This window comes from Doryrhamphus excisus, linkage group LG8, assembly GCF_037039965.1.
Source record: "Doryrhamphus excisus strain RoL-2023G ecotype Guam linkage group LG8, RoL_Dexc_Guam_v1.1, whole genome shotgun sequence".
In the NCBI taxonomy this organism is placed as follows: Eukaryota; Metazoa; Chordata; class Actinopteri; order Syngnathiformes; family Syngnathidae; genus Doryrhamphus; species Doryrhamphus excisus.
In genome coordinates, this window is record NC_136364.1 from 4,836,355 (window position 1) to 4,858,500 (window position 22,146).

Genomic DNA, 22,146 nt, shown 5'->3' on the forward strand with positions numbered 1-22,146 from the left:
ACATATTTCAATTAGCCTGCTTCATGCTATTAACTGTACATTAAGGCTTGCTAGCATTAGCCATTTCGCTTATGTTCAAATGATCTACAACACATTTTGTAACAAACATTTAGCAGTCAGCTGTTTACTCTAGCAATTTTCTAAACTCTTTATACGTAGCCGTTAAAATATAAATTATCTCTACTTTGTACTAACCTGTGGTACAGAATATGGAAGACAATCCACGATGACTTGACGTATATTCACCCTCTGGATTTATTCTTCCTCTGTCGTTTTGTCACCTACTCTATACCACCATCGCTGCTAGCACCCCCTAGTGGACATTGCGGTATTACACCCAAACGCCAACAATGGAGATTTGGTTATTTTAGACTTGACATATATTCACATATATTCACACTCAAGATTTATTCTTCCTCTCAAAAATAGCAACATTTCAGATCTCATAAGATGATAACATCAACAATTACCAATTTGTTTCCAGACACATTGCACATATTTCAATTAGCCTGCTTCATGCTATTAACTGTACATTCAGGCTTGCTAGCATTAGCCATTTCGCTTATGTTCAAATGCTCTACAACACATTTTGTAACAAATACTTAGCAGTCAGCTGTTTACTCTAGCAACTTTCTAAACTCTTTACAGCCGTTAAAATATAAATTATCTCTACTTTGTACTAACCTGTGGTACAGAATAAGGAAGACAATCCACGATGACTTGACGTATATTGACCCGCTGGATTTCTTCTTCCTCTGTCGTTTTGTCACCTACTCTATACCACCATCGCTGCTAGCACCCCCTAGTGGACATTGCGGTATTACACCCAAACGCCAACAATGGAGATTTGGTTATTTTAGAAACAAACAACTGAATTTTATATGTATGACATGAACTATTACTACTCTTAAATACTCTAATCATATTTATGCATTTCAAACATTTTTTTAAAACCATGTTACCTTATCTTTTATGTACCTTACACAAACGTTTTCCTTCTTTGCATGTGGGACAACAGGTTCCATACCATCTGCCTCCCTATGCAATGCTTCTACTTCTAAGGCTTGTCCCCCTACCCCCGTTTGCGTGCCTCACAAGCAGCCCCCCCATCCTTGTCGCGACTCTATTTTTCCACAGCCCCCCGAGTGCCGTCTTCAGAATTGTGATGCTTTGTTGGAGAATTCCAAGGCTATGGAGAGCAGGTGCAGGGGCATTGTGACAAGTGCAATTTATCGGCTGCTCCCAAGCAGGGGGAACGCATTCAATAATGTGCTGGGAAAGATTAATCCTTCCACACAAACACCAAACACGGGGCTGGGCTCGCAGGGTTGCGGCGCCAGAGGTAATTTAAACAAGCAGCACGCCCAACACGGTAGTTAGTTGTAAAATAGCAAAATATTTGCATCCCAAATCCATTTAATTACACTTAATCTCTCTAGCGTGATATCACGTCATAAATCAAAGACTGGCAAGCTACCACTGAGGCCATACATTACGCTTTTGGACAATTTGTCTCTCGCTATAATTTGTTCTGGAGGCGATGCAGTTGTGACTTTGTGTGCAGGAAAAGGTCAAGACAAGACAAATGAATTGCCAGCGAGCATCAGGCTTTTGTGGCTTTCACCTCACCTGTAGATATAAATAACATCGTATGGCACAAAGCAACGGGAGTGCACCCTACACAAAGATGACAGTAGGAGTTCTTCTCGGCACGAAGGATGAAGCACCATCGACGGTCTTGGAGGTAGGGGGGTTTTAGCAGCCAGACGTGAAGAACATCTGCATAGAGACTGCATTTGGTGAAAGGTCGATCGCATGACCACAACTTATTTGACAGACGGATGGATGTTTGCATATTATGTGTACAGAGTAGAAAAAAACAGACCACTGGAACGTCACAGTGCTTGGAGTTGGGTAAAAAAAAAAAGGATACTTAAGACTTGATGGCCCCGGTGACTCCCCAGTAGAGAGCGGACCAGCAATGGCTTTTACAGCATTCTCTATTTCTATTTCTCTTTAAGTTTGGTAAATTAAAACCAGGCAGACCAAAATAAATGGCATCTATGTTAATCTAAAACAGGGGTCTCAAACATGCGGCCCGCGGGCCAAATGTAGCCCGCAGGACACTAGTTTGAGGCCCCTGCCTTGATATGAAAGTTTAATAGTTTGATATGGATGCTATATGGTATCAGAAAAAATTATTACGTTTGATTAATGTTCATGTTAAAGGTTAAATAACTGTTAATAGTTATCCTCCCTATCCGTGTGGAAGTGGTAAGTTTTTGGCTATTTAAGTTGAAAGGAAATAACTTGGAGGCTACCGTTTAGGTCGCTAGCTCTCTAGTTTGCGAGTTAGCATGTGTCTCAAGACCCTGCAGTTGCGGAATATGTTGTAAATAAAAAGAGTATAAATGTGACTATAGTCGTGTTTTGTCATGTCTACAGGGCTCTAATAATGCTTTGTTCATTTTAATCCGAAAAAAATCATTTGTCTACCCACCAACTATATGTGGTTTCTTAAGTTTTTATTATTATTATTATATTTATTTATTTATTACTGATGGGTTGATTTTCTTTATTCTTGATTTGTTTATTTATTTTTCATCTTATTTTGTGTAGAAAAATAAAAATTAAGATATTTGAGAACAGTGGAATGTTTTATCAGAGCTTTTCTTGTAGAAAATCGGAACCAAAGCACTGAAAAAGTTTGTATATTTTTCTGTTTTTAATCATCATGTACATCATGTGAATAACTAGCACAAAAAACAACCTCACAAGAAATGACACATATATTAAAACAAAAGAAAATAATAGATTTACTCAATAGAGAGATATTACAGGCCAGATTATACTATAGGAAAATGTATATATAGGATAATATAGTAATAACTACTAAATAATTGAAGCTTATGACACAAATTGTCCCCATCTCAGAACATCATTAGCACTGCAATGACGCAACACTGCCATCTAGTGGTAAAAGAAAAGACATTCATAAACATAAATAATGATTCAACTGTAAAGCACTGGTGTCCAACCGTTTTCCACAAACTGATTTTTTTTATGTGACTGCAAAACTTGATATTTATTTAAATTTTTAAAAAATTAAGGCTAAAAAATATATATATATTATATGTTTTGTGTTAAAATATGTTATTATTGTCAAGCTTTTGCTATACATTGGGTCTAAATGCTGTATATTTCGAAATTTTGAAAACAAATCATGGGCAGCAAATGGCTCATGGGCCACACTTTGAACAACCCTGCTGTAAATAATAAGATAATAAGATAAGACACCTCATACTGGAGTTTTATTCTTTTGTCACCGAATTGAATTCTGCACACGTCAATGTGATTTTTTTAATGTACACATATTGAAAACAAATAAACCATTACCACGTTCCTTCTCCTATGCTAAGAAAAAAGCACCTGACGTTCTCAATTGTACACAAGTGCTACCGCTCTTACATAACATGCAGGAGGAGGTGGTCTCCAGCAGCTCTTACGGTGCTCTTGTGTCAGCAAATTATGCATAATATGGATTCCACAGCGAGATAAATGTCCAACACCAAAATAGAGCACAGTTAATCAAACAGCGGTCTGTGTATGAGAGTGAAATATGGAAGCGCTGCCCGGAAAAAGGTCGTTAGTCTCGGTGTCCCACTTGGTGGTACTTGGTACAAACTTTTATACGAATACCAAATGTGGCCTGTAAACTTATTATTTTACTATATGTTTTACGATGCCTATGTATTTCATATACTCAAACTGAGCTGCTATAGAAGGACTTTCAGTTCTTACCTTGACCTTCTGGTCTCCAGGCGAACTCCAGAGGGTAGGATGCAGAGGATGGAGTGGTTTTGCTGTAACATGTGACTCGAGTGTTAGCACAACACAATACACGACTCTGGAACGTCTGAGACTTCCTTAAAAATGTTTGGCCTAAACAAACCGAGCAGATATTAGATACTCACCATTGAGGGCCATAGTGCAGTAGCCAGTCAGATCCGATAGATGGCAGCGTTTGTCTCCCAATTTTTTTTTCCTGGGTATTGTATGGCAACCTTTTTTGAGCCACGGCACGTTTTTTTTTACATTGGAAAACATCACTAAGTCTATAGGACAGGGGTCTCAAACACGCTGCCCGCTGGCCATATGTGGCCCGCAGGACGATAGTTTAGGCCCCCGCCTTGATATGAAAGTTTAATGTAAAAAATTATTACGTTTGATTCATGGTCATGTTAAAGGTTAAATAGGTTATCCTCCCTAGCCGTGTGGAAGTGGTAAGTTTTTGGCTATTTAAGTTTAAAGGAAATAACTTGAAGGCTACCGTTTAGGTCGCTAGCTCTCTAGTTTGCGAGTTAGCATGTGTCTCAAGACGCTGCAGTTGCGCAATATGTTGTAAATAAAAAGAGTATAAATGTGACTATAGTCGTGTTTTGTCATGCCTACAGGGCTCTAATAATGCTTTGTTCATTTTAATCTGAAAAAAATCATTTGTCTACCCACCAACTATATGTGGTTTCTTAAGTTTTTAGTATTTGGCGTTTTTTAATTATTATTATATTTATTTATTTATTACTAATTGATTGATTTTCTTTATTCTTGATTTGTTTATTTATTTTTCATTTTATTTTGTGTAGAAAAATAAAAAGTAGGATATTTGAGAACAGTGGAATGTTTTATCAGAGCTTTTCTCGTAGAAAATTGGAACCAAAGTGAAGTTTTTTAAATTTTTTAATTTTTAATAAATGCTTTTTTTTTTTTTTTTTGAAAACCTGATGCGATCCAGTCTCACCCAGACCCTAGCTCCAGTGGCCCCCAAGTAAATTGATTTTGAGACCCCTGCTGTACAGTCATGTCTCATGGCATTTATTAAAAAATCTATGATATCAATCAATACATTACTTTCACACTCAAACTACTGTACCAATCAATTAGTTCTACACAAGGCAAGATGTCGACTTCATCGATACTGGTAGAATTTTGGAGTACTAGTTGACAGACAAAACATGTCTTCTGAGGAAGCGCAGGACCATTAGGACAATAACGGGAGCGCCGACTGCAACAATGGTGGTGCGGTACTGTGACATGGAATATGAAATTGTATATAACCAGTGCACACTTTTACAAAAAAAACCATGTCCATGCTGCACAAACCTTAATAAAAGTGCTGAATTCCTTTCGGAAGTCTTGTAGATACACTTTAAAAAGAGCCAGGCTGCAAGGCAGGTAGGAGTCAGAATTTTCAGAGTCTCTACACCTTTTGCAAGAGAAAAAAAAGGAGGAAAACAATAAAATATCATTCTGTTGTAGGGATATGATTGCAAAACAAACCTTTGGTACAAAACACTTGGAAGTGTATCGCCGTCTGCCAAATACAACTCCAAAAGGCCCAGTTCAGACAACAGAGGCAATGGCAGTCTGTAACCATCTTCAACAAGGAGCCCGAGGTTGTACCACCCCTTATGTGACAGGTACACAGCAATAATTGTAATAATGATGATACATATACAGTATTTAAAAAAAAAAAAAACAGAAAAGGATGACTGACCTGCGGCTCGTTCCGTAGTGCTGCCAGTTTGTACATTTCTGCTGCGTACTGCAGTCTTTTCTGCCCGTCGACCTGCCCCTCGTACCACATGTCACCCATGCGGATCAACGCTGAAAAAAATGCGTAAATCAGGGGTCTCAAACTCAATTGTTAGTGCGGCCCACGCAAGTTTGATATGGATGCTGTATGGTATCATGTACCCAGAAAAAATTATTACGTTTGATTAATGTTCATGTTAAAGGTTAAATAACTGTTAATAGTTATCCTCCCTATCCGTGTGGAAGTGGTAAGTTTTTGGCTACTTAAGTTTAAAGGAAATAACTTGAAGGCTACTGTTTAGGTCAGTAGCTCTCTGGTTTGCGAGTTAGCATGTGTCTCAAGACCCTGCAGTAGCCACTGGAGCTCGGGTCTGGGTGAGACTGGACCGCATCAGGTTTTCAAAAAAAAACGCATTTATTAAAAACAAAAAAATAAAAACAACTTCGATTTGGTTCCAATTTTCTACAAGAAAAGCTCTGATAAAACATTCCACTGTTCTCAAATATCTTAATTTTTATATTTCGGCACAAAATAAGATGAATAATAATAAATCAAGAATAAAGAAAATCAATCAATCAGTAATAAATAAATATAATAATAAAAGGGCAAAATAAAAACTTAAGAAAGCACATATAGTTGGTGGGTAGACAAATGATTTTTTTCAGATTAAAATGAACAAAGCATTATTAGAACCCTGTAGACATGACAAAACACGACTATAGTCACATTTATACTCTTTTTATTTACAACATATTGCGCAACTGCAGGGTCTTGAGACACATGCTAACTCGCAAACTAGAGAGCTAGCCACCTAAACGGTAGCCTTCAAGTTATTTCCTTTCAACTTAAACAGCCAAAAACTTACCACTTCCACACGGATAGGGAGGATAACTATTAACAGTTATTTAACCTTTAACATGAACATGAATCAAACGTAATAATTTTTTCTGGGTACATGATACCATACAGCATCCATATCAAACTTGCGCGGGCCGCACTAACATTAAACTTTCATATCGAGGCGGGGCCCTCAAACTAGTGTCCGCATGTTTGAGACCCCTGATCTACAGTAACTCTGCCGAGTTCAAAAGACTGTTTCTGGAATACTGACTACACTATGAGAAGAAAATATTTGTTTGCTGCCATTACTTTGAACCAAGCTGCCACATAAACACAAAGAATATCTAAGAAAACCTTCCAAAATGCTGCTGCTCGAGTATTACTAGAACTAGGAGAAAAGGTCTTGTTTTTGCTGTTATTAAACTGGTGTTAAGTACCAACTAAGTAGCCACGTGATATATCAAGCAGACAACCAAGGTCACTACAGACCCATGACCCGGTCCTCGAAGCTGCGGTTCGAGTACCGATGAATGCAATCACTGAGTACTCTTGAGTGTACCGTATGGATCATGCTTCTGATTCTGTATGGTTAGGTTGTAATATCTTCGCATGCACTGCGATGCAAACACGGGATCCAGAAAATCGCCCTACGAACAAACGCAGCATGAATACAAACGATAAAAAAAACACAAACCGGTAACATGACTCCATCTTGGATCAGACTCACCTTGTGTTGATCACAAAGATAAGCCACGTTAAACTGAGCTGCTGCGTAGCCCAGCTCTGCGGCCATCATGTAATACACCAACGAACCAAACCTGGACACCAAATATCAGCAGAAGCGTTGGAGGTGGCGTTCAAGCACATTAATTCCACTTACATGTCACTCTTCAGGAAGCAGTCCAGGGCCCGCCTCAAAAGGCGACCCAGGTACCCGTTGTGCTCTGCTGCCCATTTTGCCCATCTGTAATCAAATAAAAAAAAAACATCAGAATTCCATAAGAAAGCAAAAAAGTTCTCATCATGCCAAGTGCGGAATAATTAAGGAGCCAACAAGACTGCATCCGACGGACGCCGAGTCACACGTCCGTGGATCCCCGTGGACCAGATGTTGGCGACCTCAGCTGCACCCCTGATGTGTCCTCGCTCTGCTGCCTTAAGGTAGTACTTATAGGCCGTGTACTGCAGGAAGTACACGCTAATTAGAAAAATTCACTGAAATACATTTTAGTGAAATGTGCCCCACCTGGTCGGGGGCCCGTCTTGGATAAAGACCGACTGAGTACACGACACCGAGATTCAGGGCTGCATCCGGGCTCCCGAGGTGGTCCGCTTTCTCCCAGAGCTGCACCGCCTTGTCGTAGTCACGCTCGGATTGTTCGTAGTACCACGCCAGGGCGCTGATTGCAGGTACGAAACCCTAAGGTTTGGAAAGACAGACCATTTATCCATTTTGTCTGCTTATCCGGGTCCGGGTCGCGGGGGCAGCAGTCTTAGTAGGGAAGCCCAGACCTCCTCCAGCTCCACCTGGAGGACACCAAGGCGTTCCCAGGCCAGCTATGAGACATAATCCCTCCAGCGTGTCCTAGGTCTGCCCCGGGGCCTTTTCCCGTCTGGGGATGCCCGGAACACCTCACTAGGGAGGCGTCCGGGAGGCATCCGGACTAGATACCCGACTCGACTCCTCTCGATGTGAAGGAGAAGCGGCTCCTCACCATATCTCTTAGGGTGAGTCCAGCTACCCTACGGAGGAAACTCATTCCAGCCGCCTGGAATTCTTTCGGTCATGAGCTTTGGGTCAAGACTGAAAGAATTCCAGGTGAGTTTAGGAACATAGATCAAACGGTAAATTGATAGCTTTTCACCACGACGGATCGGTACAGCGACCGCATTACTGCTGAGGCTGCACCGATCCATCTGAGGGACAGACATGGATCATAAAAGCCGCAGTGTCAGCATATGAAAGTCCAGTTTGACCTTAGAACAGACTATTTCTGTAATTTCCAATGAGAAAACTGGTATTGAAATTTTTTTTTCGGACAATACCATACCTTGTCCATTGCTTTTTTCAAAAACATGATCGCTTTCGGAATGTCCTTTTGGAGCCCGTGTCCCTACGGAGAAACACAATGCAACATCAGTTAAAACAAACGAACAAAACAAACACTAGTGTTTTTCAACCTTTTTTCAGCCATGGCACGTTTTTTTTTACATTGGAAAACATCACTATTATTATTATATTTATTTATAACTGATTTGATTTTCTTTATTCTTGATTTGTTTATTTATATTTCATCTTATTTTGTGCAGAAAAATAAAAATGAAGATATTTGAGAACAGTGGAATGTTTTATCAGAGCTTTTCTTGTAGAAAATCGAAACCAAAGCAAAGTTTATTCATTTTTCTGGTTTTAATAAATGCGTTTTTTTGGGGGTTTTTTTGGAAAACCTGATGCGGCCCAGACCCTAGCTCCAGTGGCCCCCAGGTAAATTGAGTTTCAGACCCCTGGTTTAGATTCTGTTCCACAGATGGCACTAATGCACACGAAAGCTGCTTGCCAACCGCCAATAAACAACAGAAGAAGAAAAACGCACCCTGACAACTTTCTGTTTGAGCGGGTACAAGATACCTCAATCGGATTGGGGAAAGGAATATTCCACCCCTGTTAATCTGATTATATGTTCATTCGGATTGGCACTATTCTTTGGGAATGAGGTGTATAAGGTTAAATTCTTTCCGTTTGAGCAAATAAACCAAATGCAATTGGAATATGAGTCCACATATACGTGGATATTGACATAATATTTGCAAATGATGATTAATGAATGTTAATTATAAAAAGTGATATTGGATATTGGCACAGTGGTTGAAAATCACTGCTGTACATTAAAGCTATGAACACTTCAGGGATGAATCTGACCTGCAGGAGCGCGATGCCAAAATCATACATGGATACTGGGTCCTCCAACAGCACCGCCCCCCTCTCATAGTGCCGCAGGGCCGCCTGGATGTTAGGAGAAACTCCCTGCTGACCCCAGAACAGCATGCGGGCAATAGCTTGCTAGGAAAAAATACATTAGTACAAATACATGTGTACATTATTGATTTTACTCCTTCCCATGAGATGAGTTACCTCTGCATCAGGTGCACCTCTACCGGCCTGATGTTTCAGCCACTGGAAGATGTGATGGTCTTCATTGGTTTGAAGATTTAGGACTTCCTCGTTGTGCAAGTAAATGTCCTCCACATACACCTGGAAAGAAACATGGAAAAAAGAGAGTAGTTTAGGACCTGAACCTGCAACAACTCAAAATTTAAACTGAGGAAAATATGATTCAAACTTGAACCACTTAAAACCAAAAAAATCTGTATGCATTCTACAGTACAGGTTACCAAAGTGCGATCTGGGGGCCATTTTCAGCCTGCAGTTGTTGTTTTTTTTTTTGGCCTTCAGCATGTTCTAAAAATGGTAATGGTAATGGTTTTACTTCATTTGAACATGCGTCAGATTCCAATTGAGTGCATCCTATAAGTAGGAAGAAGCACAGCTTATTAAATCCTACCCCTCCATCTGGTACTTTTATAGTACTTTTATACTTTTTATCAGTAACTGTTACATTTGTTCACTTCTTGCTTTCCTCCTTTAATTAATTTTTTTTGTTTTGTTTTTTTATTAATTTAATTAATTTTTATTTAATTAATTTTAAAAAATAATATATATTTTTTAATTTTTTAAATTTTCTAAAAAAAATGTAAATTTTTGTCCCGTACCAAAATACGAGGTGATATGAGCATCCAATGCCATAATGGGTACCATAGTAAGTGTCAATATAGTGATATATATAGCACATCATGACTGGTCCTACCCCTCCATCTGGTACTTTTACAATCAGTAACTGTTACATTTGTTCACTTCCTGCTTTCCTAATATAGTTTAAGGGATTTTATTTTATGTTATGTTATGTTATGTTATGTTATGTTATGTTATGTTATGTTATGTTATGTTATGTTATGTTATGTTATGTTATGTTATGTTATGTTATGTTATGTTATGTTATGTTATGTTATGTTATGTTATGTTATGTTATGTTATGTTATGTTATGTTATGTTATGTTATTTTATTTTATTTTATTACAATCAGTAACTGTTACATTTGTTCACTTCCTGCTTTCCTAATATAATTTAAGGGTCAATATAGAGTTCAAGGTTCAAGACTCTTCATCCTTGTATTTAGCATCATCTGCTTGTATTGTTTCTTGAATTGGCTCATCGTTGTGCATTGTTTGATTTCCTTACTCAATCCATTCCATAGTTTGATTCCACATACTGAAATGCTATGGCTAGCATAACGTAGTCCTCGCATAGAAGTGTTTCAAATGTACTTCTACCCTGAGATCATATTTCTTCTCTCTTGTAGAGAAGTATTAGATGACATTGGGTACCATATTAACTGTAAAAGTAACATTTAAAAAAAACAAAAATGGGGGGAAAAGTGGAATAATTTCATGTGATTCAAGTGCAAATATTATAACAAGTTATAACACTAACAGAATATTTCAAGAAAAAAAACATGAAGGGAAATGTTTAATTTAGAAGCATATATGGAAAAGAAAAATATTGTCCATACTAGGTATGAATGTGAGTGTGAATGGTTGTTTGTCTATATGTGCCCTGTGATTGGCTGGCCACCAGTCCAGGGTGTACCCCACCTATTGTCCCTAGACAGCTGGGATAGGCTCCAGCATACCCACAACCCTTAGTGAGGCATAGAAAATGGATGGATGGAAGTTATAATATTTGGGGAATAAAGTGAAAGAAAGACCTAATTTACAATAAAAGTTCATAGTAATAATTAGGGATGTCCGATAATTATCGATTATCGATATCAGCATAACAATGCAATATCGGTTGATGTCAGTATTTTTTTTACCGATCATGAAAACCGCTAAAAAATAATTGCTGTATATTACCCAGCACATTACACATATCGGTATCGTTATCGGGTGATATCGGTATCAGAAATCGAGCGCTGGACAATATCGGCAAAAAATTTTCAGTAAAAAAGCTAATGCATTTTGTCAACTATGACGCAAAGCTGAGCTAAATGCAAATATAAACTAATAAAATGTTATTTGTGTAGCACCTGCTCCGGCGATGGATTCTGACGGTCCACTGTGGTCTGTTTGGCGATGTTTGCATAGTACGCGTAGGCCACATCTGGGTCAGCGTGGACCCCGTGGAGGCCCTGGTGGTGCAGGTGGCCCAGTCGCAGGAGAGCTAATCGATCATCTTTCTGGGCAGCCAGTAAAGCCAGCAGCCATGCCTGCACGACATATCTTGACAGGTATCACCAAAATAGAAAACAATTTTATTTTTACAAAAAAAACAAAACAAAACACGCACCTTGCTGGGATCTTTGTCGACCCCCAGGCCTGAGCTGTAGATGACGGAGGACATGTGCAGAGCTCGAGTGTCACCTAAGCAGCCGGCTTCCATCAGCAGCGGTAATATTTCGCCGAGCACTTTCACGTTGTTGCCGATGTCGAGTTTGTGAATCGCGAGTGAGTACAGCGCTCTGCCCACGGCTTGAACGCTGAGCCTTCTTCCTCCTGAAAGTGTTATTCGGTCAGTTTAATAAGAAACCTCCACATTCAAACACCCCTGAGGTCATATATTCAGATTCCCACTGATACAGTGGTATGAAAAAGTATCTGAACCTTTTGGAATTTCTCACATTTCTGCATAAAATCACCAACAAATGTGATCTGATCTTTGTCAAAATCACACAGATGAAAAAAACAGTGTCTGTTTTAACTAAAACCGCCCAAACATTTATAGGTTTTCATATTTTAATGAGGATAGCATGCAAACATGCTATGCATGGTGTTTTCCACTTCATCGTATCACAGTATAGAAGTAAAGTAATCCCTTGTTTATCGCGACTAACTGGTTCCACACTAAACCGTGAGAAGTGAACTTCTGCAAAGTAGGATTCCTTATTTATAAATGGAAGGTTTCATAGTTAGAGCATAGAAAACCTGTTTATGACCTTCCAAATACAGATTTCTGAGCCCTCTAGACATTAAATAACACCCCTTAGTCAGGCTCATCAAAATGTCTGATCCACTTGTGATACTCTTCCTCATCTCTCAAGCAAACCCAGCCATCATCATTACCATTTACAGCAGTTTCTTGGTTTTATACATTTGTGTTATTTTAGGAGAAACATGAGATTTATACAGTGGTATGAAAAAGTATCTGAACCTTTTGGAATTTCTCCCATTTCTGCATAAAATCACCATCAAATGTGATCTGATCTTTGTCAAAATCACACAGATGAAAAAACAGTGTCTGCTTTAACTAAAACCACCCAAACATTTATAGGTTTGTGTGTTCCTCTCAAAGAAATCAGTCCACAAAATATTAAACAGTGCAGCTTTAAGCCACTCATCAGTGATTGGGCACACACCTGACTTCAACCAAAAAATGGTTTCAATTGCTCTTCAAGTCTCCTTAGGCAGAGGGTTCAGTTATTTATTCCTTCTGTCATTGTTTACATGCTATCCTCATTAAAATATGAAAACCTAGAAATGTTTGGGTGGTTTTAGTTAAAGCAGACACTGTTTTTTTCATCTGTGTGATTTTGACAAAGATCAGATCACATTTGATGGTGATTTTATGCAGAAATGTGAGAAATTCCAAAAGGTTCAGATACTCTTCCATACCACTGTATACATCATGTTTCAGCTAAAATAACACAAATGTTTAAAGCCAAGATCCTGCTGTAAATGGTGATGATGATGGCTGGGTTTGCTTGAGAGATGAGGCAGAGTATCACAAGTGGATCAGACATTTTGATGAGCCAAATTCCAAAATTACAAAAAGTTCAGATACTTTTTCATACCACTGATAGTTTGCCTCATACCATGTTTGAGAGACAAATATTTGGCAACTTTGGCACCATATCGAGGACTCGGTGCCTCCCACGGCTCACACTTCTTTAACGAGTCTTCACGTGTCTCATTATGGAAAACGTCCGCGCCTGAGACAAAAATGGTGGTTTTATACACGGTTGTAGCAGCATCTAGTGGCACAATAGAATTCTACTACCTGATTTGTTGCCTTGTTGGGCCAGAAGAGAGTAAAAACTGATACTTTGCTGTATACTAAGAGTCATATCTTGGCAGTCTTGCAGCCACCCGGGTAGGTTGACATCCTTAATGACTTGTGGAATAGCAACATCTGACTGAGGATGAGAAGAATAACGAAATAAAAGCCAAAACTGGTTACAAATGAACAGTGTAGTGTATTACCATACCAGGCTTTGAGGGGACGCTCTGTTTCGGTAGTAAACCAAGGGTCCAAAGTAACCTTCAACGCCTTTTATGTACCTCCCGCCTCCGATCACAAAGTAGCCGTCAGTGTCGATCATCGTGACGTCATGGCTCAACCTACGCAAGAGGAAAAACATCAACAGAAGCTCAGCTTATGACCCGCATCCGCTGCATGAGTGCCACCTGTTTTCCGTGGACTCCACTTGTCTGGGCTGCGTGCCCAAGCACACCATGGCGACGGTCACCTGACGACACCATCACATGACTTTTACTTTTTTTTATCTTACCGTTTTTTTTGCACTGTTTGGAACTCTGCTTACTATTCTGCCTTGCAACGTCAAACTGAGCTGACACCACGCCCTCAACGGCACTTTAAAGAGAGATAAGATGGCGGTAGATTCATTCGGACCTCCGTGGACTTGGACATGCAGCTGACCTGAGCACAAAGTCGATGAACAATGAATGAGCATTTAGACTTCAGCAGGCATTTTAAAAACGACTCATTGAATGACGCCATTGAAAATGACTCAATGGCGCTCCGGAGGCTGCACAAGTGCTGCCGACATTGGTGTAGCTGTGGTTCATTGAGGGGAATCATGAATTCCAACATGTGATACTGTGAAGCACACCGCGATCACCTTGTGGTGACCTTGAAAGTTGACCTTATGACAACGTGATAAGGGGTCCAAACACACATCATGGGATGTCATGCCCAAGAGGATTAAGGCCATGGTAATAATAAAAATAAAAATAAAAATAAAAATAAAAATAAAAATAAAAATAAAAATAAAAATAAAAATAAAAATAAAAATAAAAATAAAAATAAAAATAAAAATAAAAATAAAAATAAAAATAAAAATAAAAATAAAAATAAAAATAAAAATAAAAATAAAAATAAAAATTGATTATTGATTATTTAGTCTTTTTAAGACAGAAAGAATAAAAAAAAACAATCTTCACTAAATGTACTGCAAAAAAGGCCAGTAAGGCTAATTCATAATGCCGCCGACAGAGAAGATACTAACTCCTTATTTCTAAAATCACAAATACTTCAACTTGCTGATATAGTTCATCTTCAAACAGCTAAAATAATGCATAAGGCTAAAAATAACCAATTAGCTAAAAATGTCATCCAATACTTCTCTACAAGAGATGAGAAATATGATCTAAAATAAAAATAAAAATAAAAATAAAAATAAAAATAAAAATAAAAATAAAAATAAAAATAAAAATAAAAATAAAAATAAAAATAAAAATAAAAATAAAAATAAAAATAAAAATAAAAATAAAAATAAAAATAATTTTGGATGGTGTACCGTAGAGCAGGGGTCTCAAACTCAATTTACCTGGGGGCCACCAGAGCTAGGTTCTGGGTGAAGCCGGGCCACATCAGGTTTTCAAAAAAAACCCAAAAAAACAAAAAAAAACGCATTTATTAAAAACTGGAAAAAAAATCAATATAAAAACTATCTTCAATGCTTTTGCTTCTGCTATACCCTACACTTTTTCAGTACTTTGGTTCCGGTTTTCTACACCAAAATATCTGATAAAACATTCCACTGTTCTCAAATATCTTCATTTTTATTTTTCTATACACAAAATAAGATAAAAAAAATAAATAAACAAATTAAGAATAAAGACAATAAATCAATCAATCAGTAATAAATAAGTAAAATAATAATAAAACAGCAAATAAGAAAAACGTAAGAAACCACATACAGTTGGTAGAGAAATTATTTTTTTCAGATTCAAATGTACAGTATTAGGTTATTTAACCTTTAAGATGAACATTAATGAAACTTAATAATTTGACCCAATTAGCAAGTTAGCATGTTAGACGTGTATTTTCCGTTTTATTCCAAATCATTTCCTGCATTTATTCGTACCCAGCGTCATAAGCTTTTAGCTTTGTTGCTAATCCAAAGCAAAAAAGGGCGGGGTACAACAGGGTAGGGTAACAGTATGGGCGGGGCAAAATCATGTTAATTGTGTCCAGTGGGCACACATTTCAACATTAAACTTTGGTATCAAGGTGGGGGGCTCAAACTAGCGTCTCGCGGGCCAAATGCGGCCGTAGAAAATACTGTTGCAGTAGTCCATTCTGGGTGTGGATTCAGTGGCAGAGAATGTAAGTGATGTTCTTAAGATGGCAAAAATTAAAAAATGCAATCCGGGTTAATTGTTTTTAAGTGGGGCTCGAAAGAAAGGGTGGATGCCGATGAGCGGGGATGGAATGACGTGAGGCTCTATCGAGTTTGAGACAAAAGTTATGGGTGGGTGTTGTGATGTTTTTGGGACCGATGATGATAATATCTGTTTTGTCACTATTAAGTTTAAGAAAATTTTGTTCCATACAAATTTTGATATCAGCTAAGCAGTTGGTGAGGGTGGAGTAGATGTTGGAGTTGATGGAGGTGTTGGAGATGTATAATTGAATATCATCGGCAAAGCTGTAGAAACTGAGGCCATGTCGACGGATGATATTGCCAAGTGGAAGGATGTAGGGGATGAAGAGAAGAGGACCTAGCATTGAACCTTTGGGGACGCCTCGAAGTAAAGGGGCTTTGGAGGCTGATTTTGAGGCGGGACAGGAGGATAGAGTGGCTAATGGGGTGAAGTCTAGGAGGATGAGGATGGTAAGATGGGCGGAGTCGGAGGAGAGAAGAAGATGATTGGTGATTTTAGGATTTTGAAAATCAAGGATTTTGGACAGAAAAGGGAGGTTGGATATGGGACGGAAACTGGAAAGGTTATTGGAATTTTGAGTGTGGGGGTGATTGCCGCCAGCTTGAGAGACTGTGGAACGGAACCAGTGGTAAGGGAGGTGTTTATACTTCCTGTTAGCCACAATGATGCTAACACTGAACGTGTGATTGTGAGGTGTACTCACTTGTGTAAACAGTAATGGTTGCCCTATACAAAATGTATACACCTGGCAACTGCTTGCAATAGTATATTGCAATTAATGCTCCACTAATGAACCGCAGCTCCCCAAAGCCGGCAGCACTCGTGCGCCCCCCGACAATTGTTGATTGCTACTGCAATAATGGCTGTGTTGAGGTATTTTCAGTGTATATACTGTAATAAAAATGTGAGTGGTGCGATGCAGGAAACAGCGATGCATTCTGGGAAGAAGATGTTGGCCAACCTGATTTCGTGAGCAACAGCGTTGGCGTGGCGTAGTCGTTGCGAGAGTCGATGTGGTAAAACAGCCCGCATGTGCTGCCCCGGCAGCTTCTGGTCACGAACACCCACATGGAGAACGTGCACCTGTTTTTTGGACACGTGCTGAGATGATGGCAAGATGTGACGCTCATTTGTCGTGTTTCTTGCTTACCACGGGAAAGAGAAGGCGCCAACTCGCAGATGCTCCAGAGTGTTGCTGCCGTATGGGCGGAGAGACTTCGTGATGCCGAACAGCTCCCCGGTGGAGGCAAATATGGAGGACAGGAAATGGACTGTTTCTGAATATGACAAAGACACGGACATCTCACCAATTATTTATAGGATTAGAATAACATAATCGTTCTTTTAATACGTATGTCATTGCTCACAATTGGCATTTGTGATGTATTTTCTTACACGCAATTCTACTGTCTAACATTTGCAGCATTTCTTGAAATGCTGGCTTTTCAACTGTATTAAAGAGCATCATTTCTTTTGTCATGACAAACAGCTGAAATAACACTAATAAAGCAATTAGCTAACAATGTCATCCAATACTTCTCTACAAGAGAGGAGAAATATGATCTCAGGGAAGAAGTACATTTGAAACACTTCTATGCTAGGACTACGTTATGCTAGCCATAGTATTTCAGTATGTGGAATCAAACTATGGAATGGATTGAGTAAGGAAGTCAAACAATGCACAACGATGAGCCAATTCAAGAAACAATACAAGCCGTTGATGTTTGCTAAATACAAGGATGAAGAGTCTTGAACCAGTCATGATGTGCTATATATATATCACTATATTGACACTATATTGACCCTTAAATTATATTAGGAAAGCAGGAAGTGAACAAATATAACAGTTACTGATTGTAATAAAATAAAATAAAATAAAATAAAATAAAATAAAATAAAATAAAATAAAATAAAATAAAATAAAATAAAATAAAATAAAATAAAATAAAATAAAATAAAATAAAATAAAATAAAATAAAATTCCTTAAACTATATTAGGAATATAGTTTTATATTAGGAATATATATCACTATATTGACACTTACTATGGTAACCATTATGTCATTGGATGCTCATATCAACTCCTACTTCGGTATGTGACAAAAATGTAAAAAAAAATTAGAAAATTAAAAAAAAAATTAAATTGTTAAAAAAAAACTTAATTCAATAAAACTTAATTAAATTAATAAAAAACAAAAAAAACATAAATTACCTCGTACTTCGGTACGTGAAAAAAATTAAATATAAATTTTAAAAATATATGAAAATCAAAAAAAAACTTAAAACTATATTAGGAAAGCAGGAAGCGAACAAATGTAACAGTTACTGATCATAAAAGTACCAGATGGAGGGGTAGGATTTAATAAGCTTTGCTTCTTCCTACTTCTTTTGGACATGTGGAACTGGGAACTGATTATGGGATGCACTCAATTGTAATCTGATGCATGTTCAAATGAAATAAAACCATTACCATTACCATGCACACAATTTTGCACGGTTCTGTTTGCGTATATTGTCCACTGATTATCGACGTCTGAGTTTGATGCATGTTTTTTCCCCAGATGGGAAATTGAGATCGGGTAGATGTGTTTGTTTTCATGTATTATTTGATGATTAATATATGATTTATTTATGTCATTCATTCATTCATTTTCTACCGCTTTTTCCTCACGAGGGTCGCGGGGGTGCTGGAGCCTATCCCAGCTGTCTTTTGGGCGAGAGGCGGGGTACACCCTGGACTGGTGGCCAGCCAATCACAGGGCACATATAGACAAACAACCATTCACACTCACATTCACATGCTAGGTTAATTAGCGACTCCAAATTGTCCATAGGTATGAATGTGAGTGTGAATGGTTGTTTGTCTATATGTGCCCTGTGATTGGCTGGCCACCAGTCCATGACAAGCGGCATAGAAAATGGATGGATTAATTATTAATATTATAACATAATTAAAAACAATAAAAAACAGTATTGGAAAGCCGCCTACCTTCCTCCAGTGGGCACTGTTCCTTAGTAACGTCCCGTCTGAATCCCAACATGAGCCCACCCCAATCAAAGCAGACCTGATGCGGTTTCACAGGTCGACGGTAGGGCGGCCGAGTCTGCAGCGGCGCCACATCCTGCGCCGAGACCGTCCACGCGTCGACTTTCTGGTACCTCACCGACGCTCGAAGGATGCAGCTCAACACCCACTGAGAAGCCGGGACTATTCCGTCCGGTTGATAAACCAACCAATCCGGCAGAGTCACCCGGAGGGTCTTTTTCTTCAATTTTCCAGGGATGCACCTCCATTCCCTCAGCAGGGAGGTGGAGATGTTTCCCACGTCAAAGGTCACCACACAATCCAGTCGCACGAAGGCAGGTGCATCACAAGAGTAGAGAACTTGAAGCGGAGCATGACCCGTAAGAGGCTCCTCGGGAGGGTTCAGGAGTCTCACTGAGTCTAACGCCAAGACGACCTGAAAAATAACAAAGGAGGACAGGTTCTTCTGTGTACTCACAGATTGCCGAGTAGTCGTACCTGCACGCTGAGCCAAAACCTACAGATATATTTGTACTGCAAATCCATTCTCCATGCGGCCTTCTCAGAGCCATTCAAGAAACATCCAAATCTGTAGAACAGACACAAAACGCAAGACGTTAGACCCGGACCAGATCCTGCTCCACCTCCACCGACGGTGCCAAAGTCAATATTGAATAGCAACACATACTAGTAGTGACTGATGGCTGCAGTCATGGGTGCAGCTTTAGGAATTAGCTGTCATGTGGACAACTCATGTACAGCATTCTGTACTGACATTATAATTAGCATTGACATTATAATAGTACAAATACAAAATACAATATAGTACAAATCAATGAGCATTTTTCAAATGGTAATAAAACATTAGGAATCATTCATTGGATGTACCCATAAATAGCAATGAAGCAAAAAAAGGCTGTTTTTTCACAAATAATCATATGAAAATATAAAAAAAATAATTACCCGTAAATAAAATACATGACTAAAAACTAAACAAATCAAAATAAACCAGAAATAATATTACTTATTTAATACCATAGGATAAATATTAATTCATCAGGACATGTAGATTAATTTATATACATTTTACACATTTTAGTTGTGACATATGAAAATACAAAAAAATAATTACCCGTAAATAAAAAACATGAATAAAAACAAAATAAATCATGTATGCATATGTAAAATACCCAAAATAATATTACTTAATACCATAGGATAAATATTAATTCATCAAGACAAGTAGATTAATTTATATACATTTTACACATTTTAGTTGTGACGTATGAAAATATAAAAAAAGAATTACCTGTAAATAAAATACATGAATAAAAACAAAATAAATCATGTATGCATATGTAAAATACCAGAAATAATATTACTTATTTAATACCATAGGATAAATATTAATTCATCAAGACATGTAGATTAATTTATATACATTTTACACATTTTAGTTGTGACATATGAAAATATAAAAAAAAGAATTACCTGTAAATAAAAAACATGAATAAAAACAATATAAATCATGTATGCACACGGAAAATACCAGAAATAATATTACTTATTTAATACCATAAGATAAATATTAATTCATCAAGACATGTAGATAAATTTATATACATTTTACACATTTTAGTTGTGACATATGAAAATATAAAAAAAAGAATTACCTGTAAATAAAAAACATGAATAAAAACAATATAAATCATGTATGCACACGGAAAATACCAGAAATAATATTACTTATTTAATACCATAGGATAAATATTAATTCATCAAGACATGTAGATTAATTTATATACATTTTACACATTTTAGTTGTGACTTGTGAAATATAAAAAAATAATTACCTGTAAATAAAATACATGAATAAAACCAAAATAAATCATGTATGCATACGTAAAATACCAGAAATAATATTACTTATTTAATACCATAGGATGAATATTAATTCAGCAAGACATGTATATTAATTTATGTACATTTTACACATTTGAGTTGTGATGTATGAAAATATAAAAAAAGAATTACCTGTAAATAAAAAACATGAATAAAAACAAAATAAATCATGTATGCATACATAAAATACCAGAAATAATATTACTTATTTAATACCAGAGGATAAATATAAATTAATCAAGACATGTAGATTAATTTATAAAAATTTTACACATTTTAGTTGTGACTTTCTAATTATTCCAACTTGCAACCCAGTATTTTAAAGAAATGGATACCCCAGTAGCCAGGGTTATGCTACAAAATTCAGGGTTCTAGAAGAGTGAGCTGTGAGTACAGTGTTTTTCTCGCTCTTCTCGTTCTAGTCGACACTTGTGCAGCAGCATGCCGGCAGCATTGCAGAGTTCTTATAATAACAAAAATAATCCTGCTTTGTCACTTAACAATATACTCGTTTTTCTGCATTGCATTGAGATTAATAAACGAGGGTGTGCTAAGAGAATAGTACAACCAGTGTGGTTGATAAATGTTAAATATTAATGTAAAATAGATATAAAAATACTGCACACTATACCTCACAGAAGTCATGTGTTAACATGTCTTGTCCAACAGGGGGAGTGCTACTACTAGCTTTACCCTAGCTTACTAGCTTTTGCAGATTTCAGCAGCCACTTAATGGCAAGTGAAATCTGAAATAAAATTTCAGGAAACGCGCCGAATGTTTATCTCATTGGGACAAATCAGCTCCAGTTAATTCCAGTTTTCTTCTCTATAATGGAGGACGAAGCGGAACTAAACTAAAGGAGGAAAGGAGAGGACCTGCTAGCATGTACAGGAAGTCATGCTAACAGAACAAGCACTTAAATGCTAACGACAGAACTACGAACTCCAGTTATGCTGTTCTGTATATTACTGCTGTTTTACACATTATATATTATATATCATATATTACATGTATATTTTACAGTAGTCGCGTTACACAGTGGAGGGAAAAAACGTTGATTTCTTCGAATAGTAAATACTAGCAAAACAGGAAATGCAGTGACAGCAGCCATAACCGGAAATTGCGTAGCACGCTAACCTCATGACGTCACCACGTCGGTAGTAGATGGTGTCAAAACGACAATAAGCTATTGTTATTAGTATTAACTTCGGGCTTTGCTCTTGTTTTTAAATCAATTCGATAATTTTATTTTAGCATTATTAT

General features: G+C 37.6%; 1 protein-coding gene across 3 annotated transcripts; it reads right to left on the reverse strand.

The window, feature by feature from the left end:
* Positions 1-4,556: 4,556 nt before the first annotated feature.
* Positions 4,557-22,105, reverse strand: si:dkey-24p1.6 (protein sel-1 homolog 3). Of its 3 annotated transcripts, none has more exons than XM_078792653.1 (24): positions 21,514-22,105; positions 19,502-19,569; positions 18,945-19,416; positions 17,106-17,232; positions 16,917-17,038; positions 14,089-14,204; positions 13,952-14,013; positions 13,753-13,885; positions 13,545-13,680; positions 13,360-13,476; positions 11,838-12,043; positions 11,578-11,757; positions 9,567-9,686; positions 9,354-9,494; positions 8,485-8,547; positions 7,680-7,853; positions 7,488-7,615; positions 7,314-7,397; positions 7,161-7,251; positions 6,993-7,080; positions 5,555-5,664; positions 5,338-5,465; positions 5,161-5,263; positions 4,557-5,084 (listed from the first exon to the last, which is right to left on the reverse strand). In XM_078792653.1, the coding sequence occupies exons 2-24, from the start codon at positions 19,550-19,552 to the stop codon at positions 4,995-4,997; spliced, it is 3,042 nt and encodes a 1,013-aa protein (XP_078648779.1). In that variant the 5' UTR covers positions 19,553-19,569; positions 21,514-22,105; the 3' UTR covers positions 4,557-4,994. The 3 variants fall into 3 exon arrangements, with proteins under 3 accessions (XP_078648779.1, XP_078648778.1, XP_057936866.2); XM_078792652.1 differs by having other exon boundaries at positions 5,161-5,221; positions 19,479-19,569; XM_058080883.2 differs by having other exon boundaries at positions 19,479-19,569.
* Positions 22,106-22,146: the final 41 nt, after the last annotated feature.

Bases quoted from the DNA above. Each gene is read 5' to 3' on its own strand.
- si:dkey-24p1.6 (XM_058080883.2), bottom strand. The intron at 9,495-9,566 runs GTAACTCATCTC...ATTTTTTCCTAG, and splicing joins GAGGTGCACCTGATGCAGAG to CAAGCTATTGCCCGCATGCT. The intron at 7,616-7,679 runs GTGGGGCACATT...TACTTCCTGCAG, and splicing joins CAAGACGGGCCCCCGACCAG to TACACGGCCTATAAGTACTA.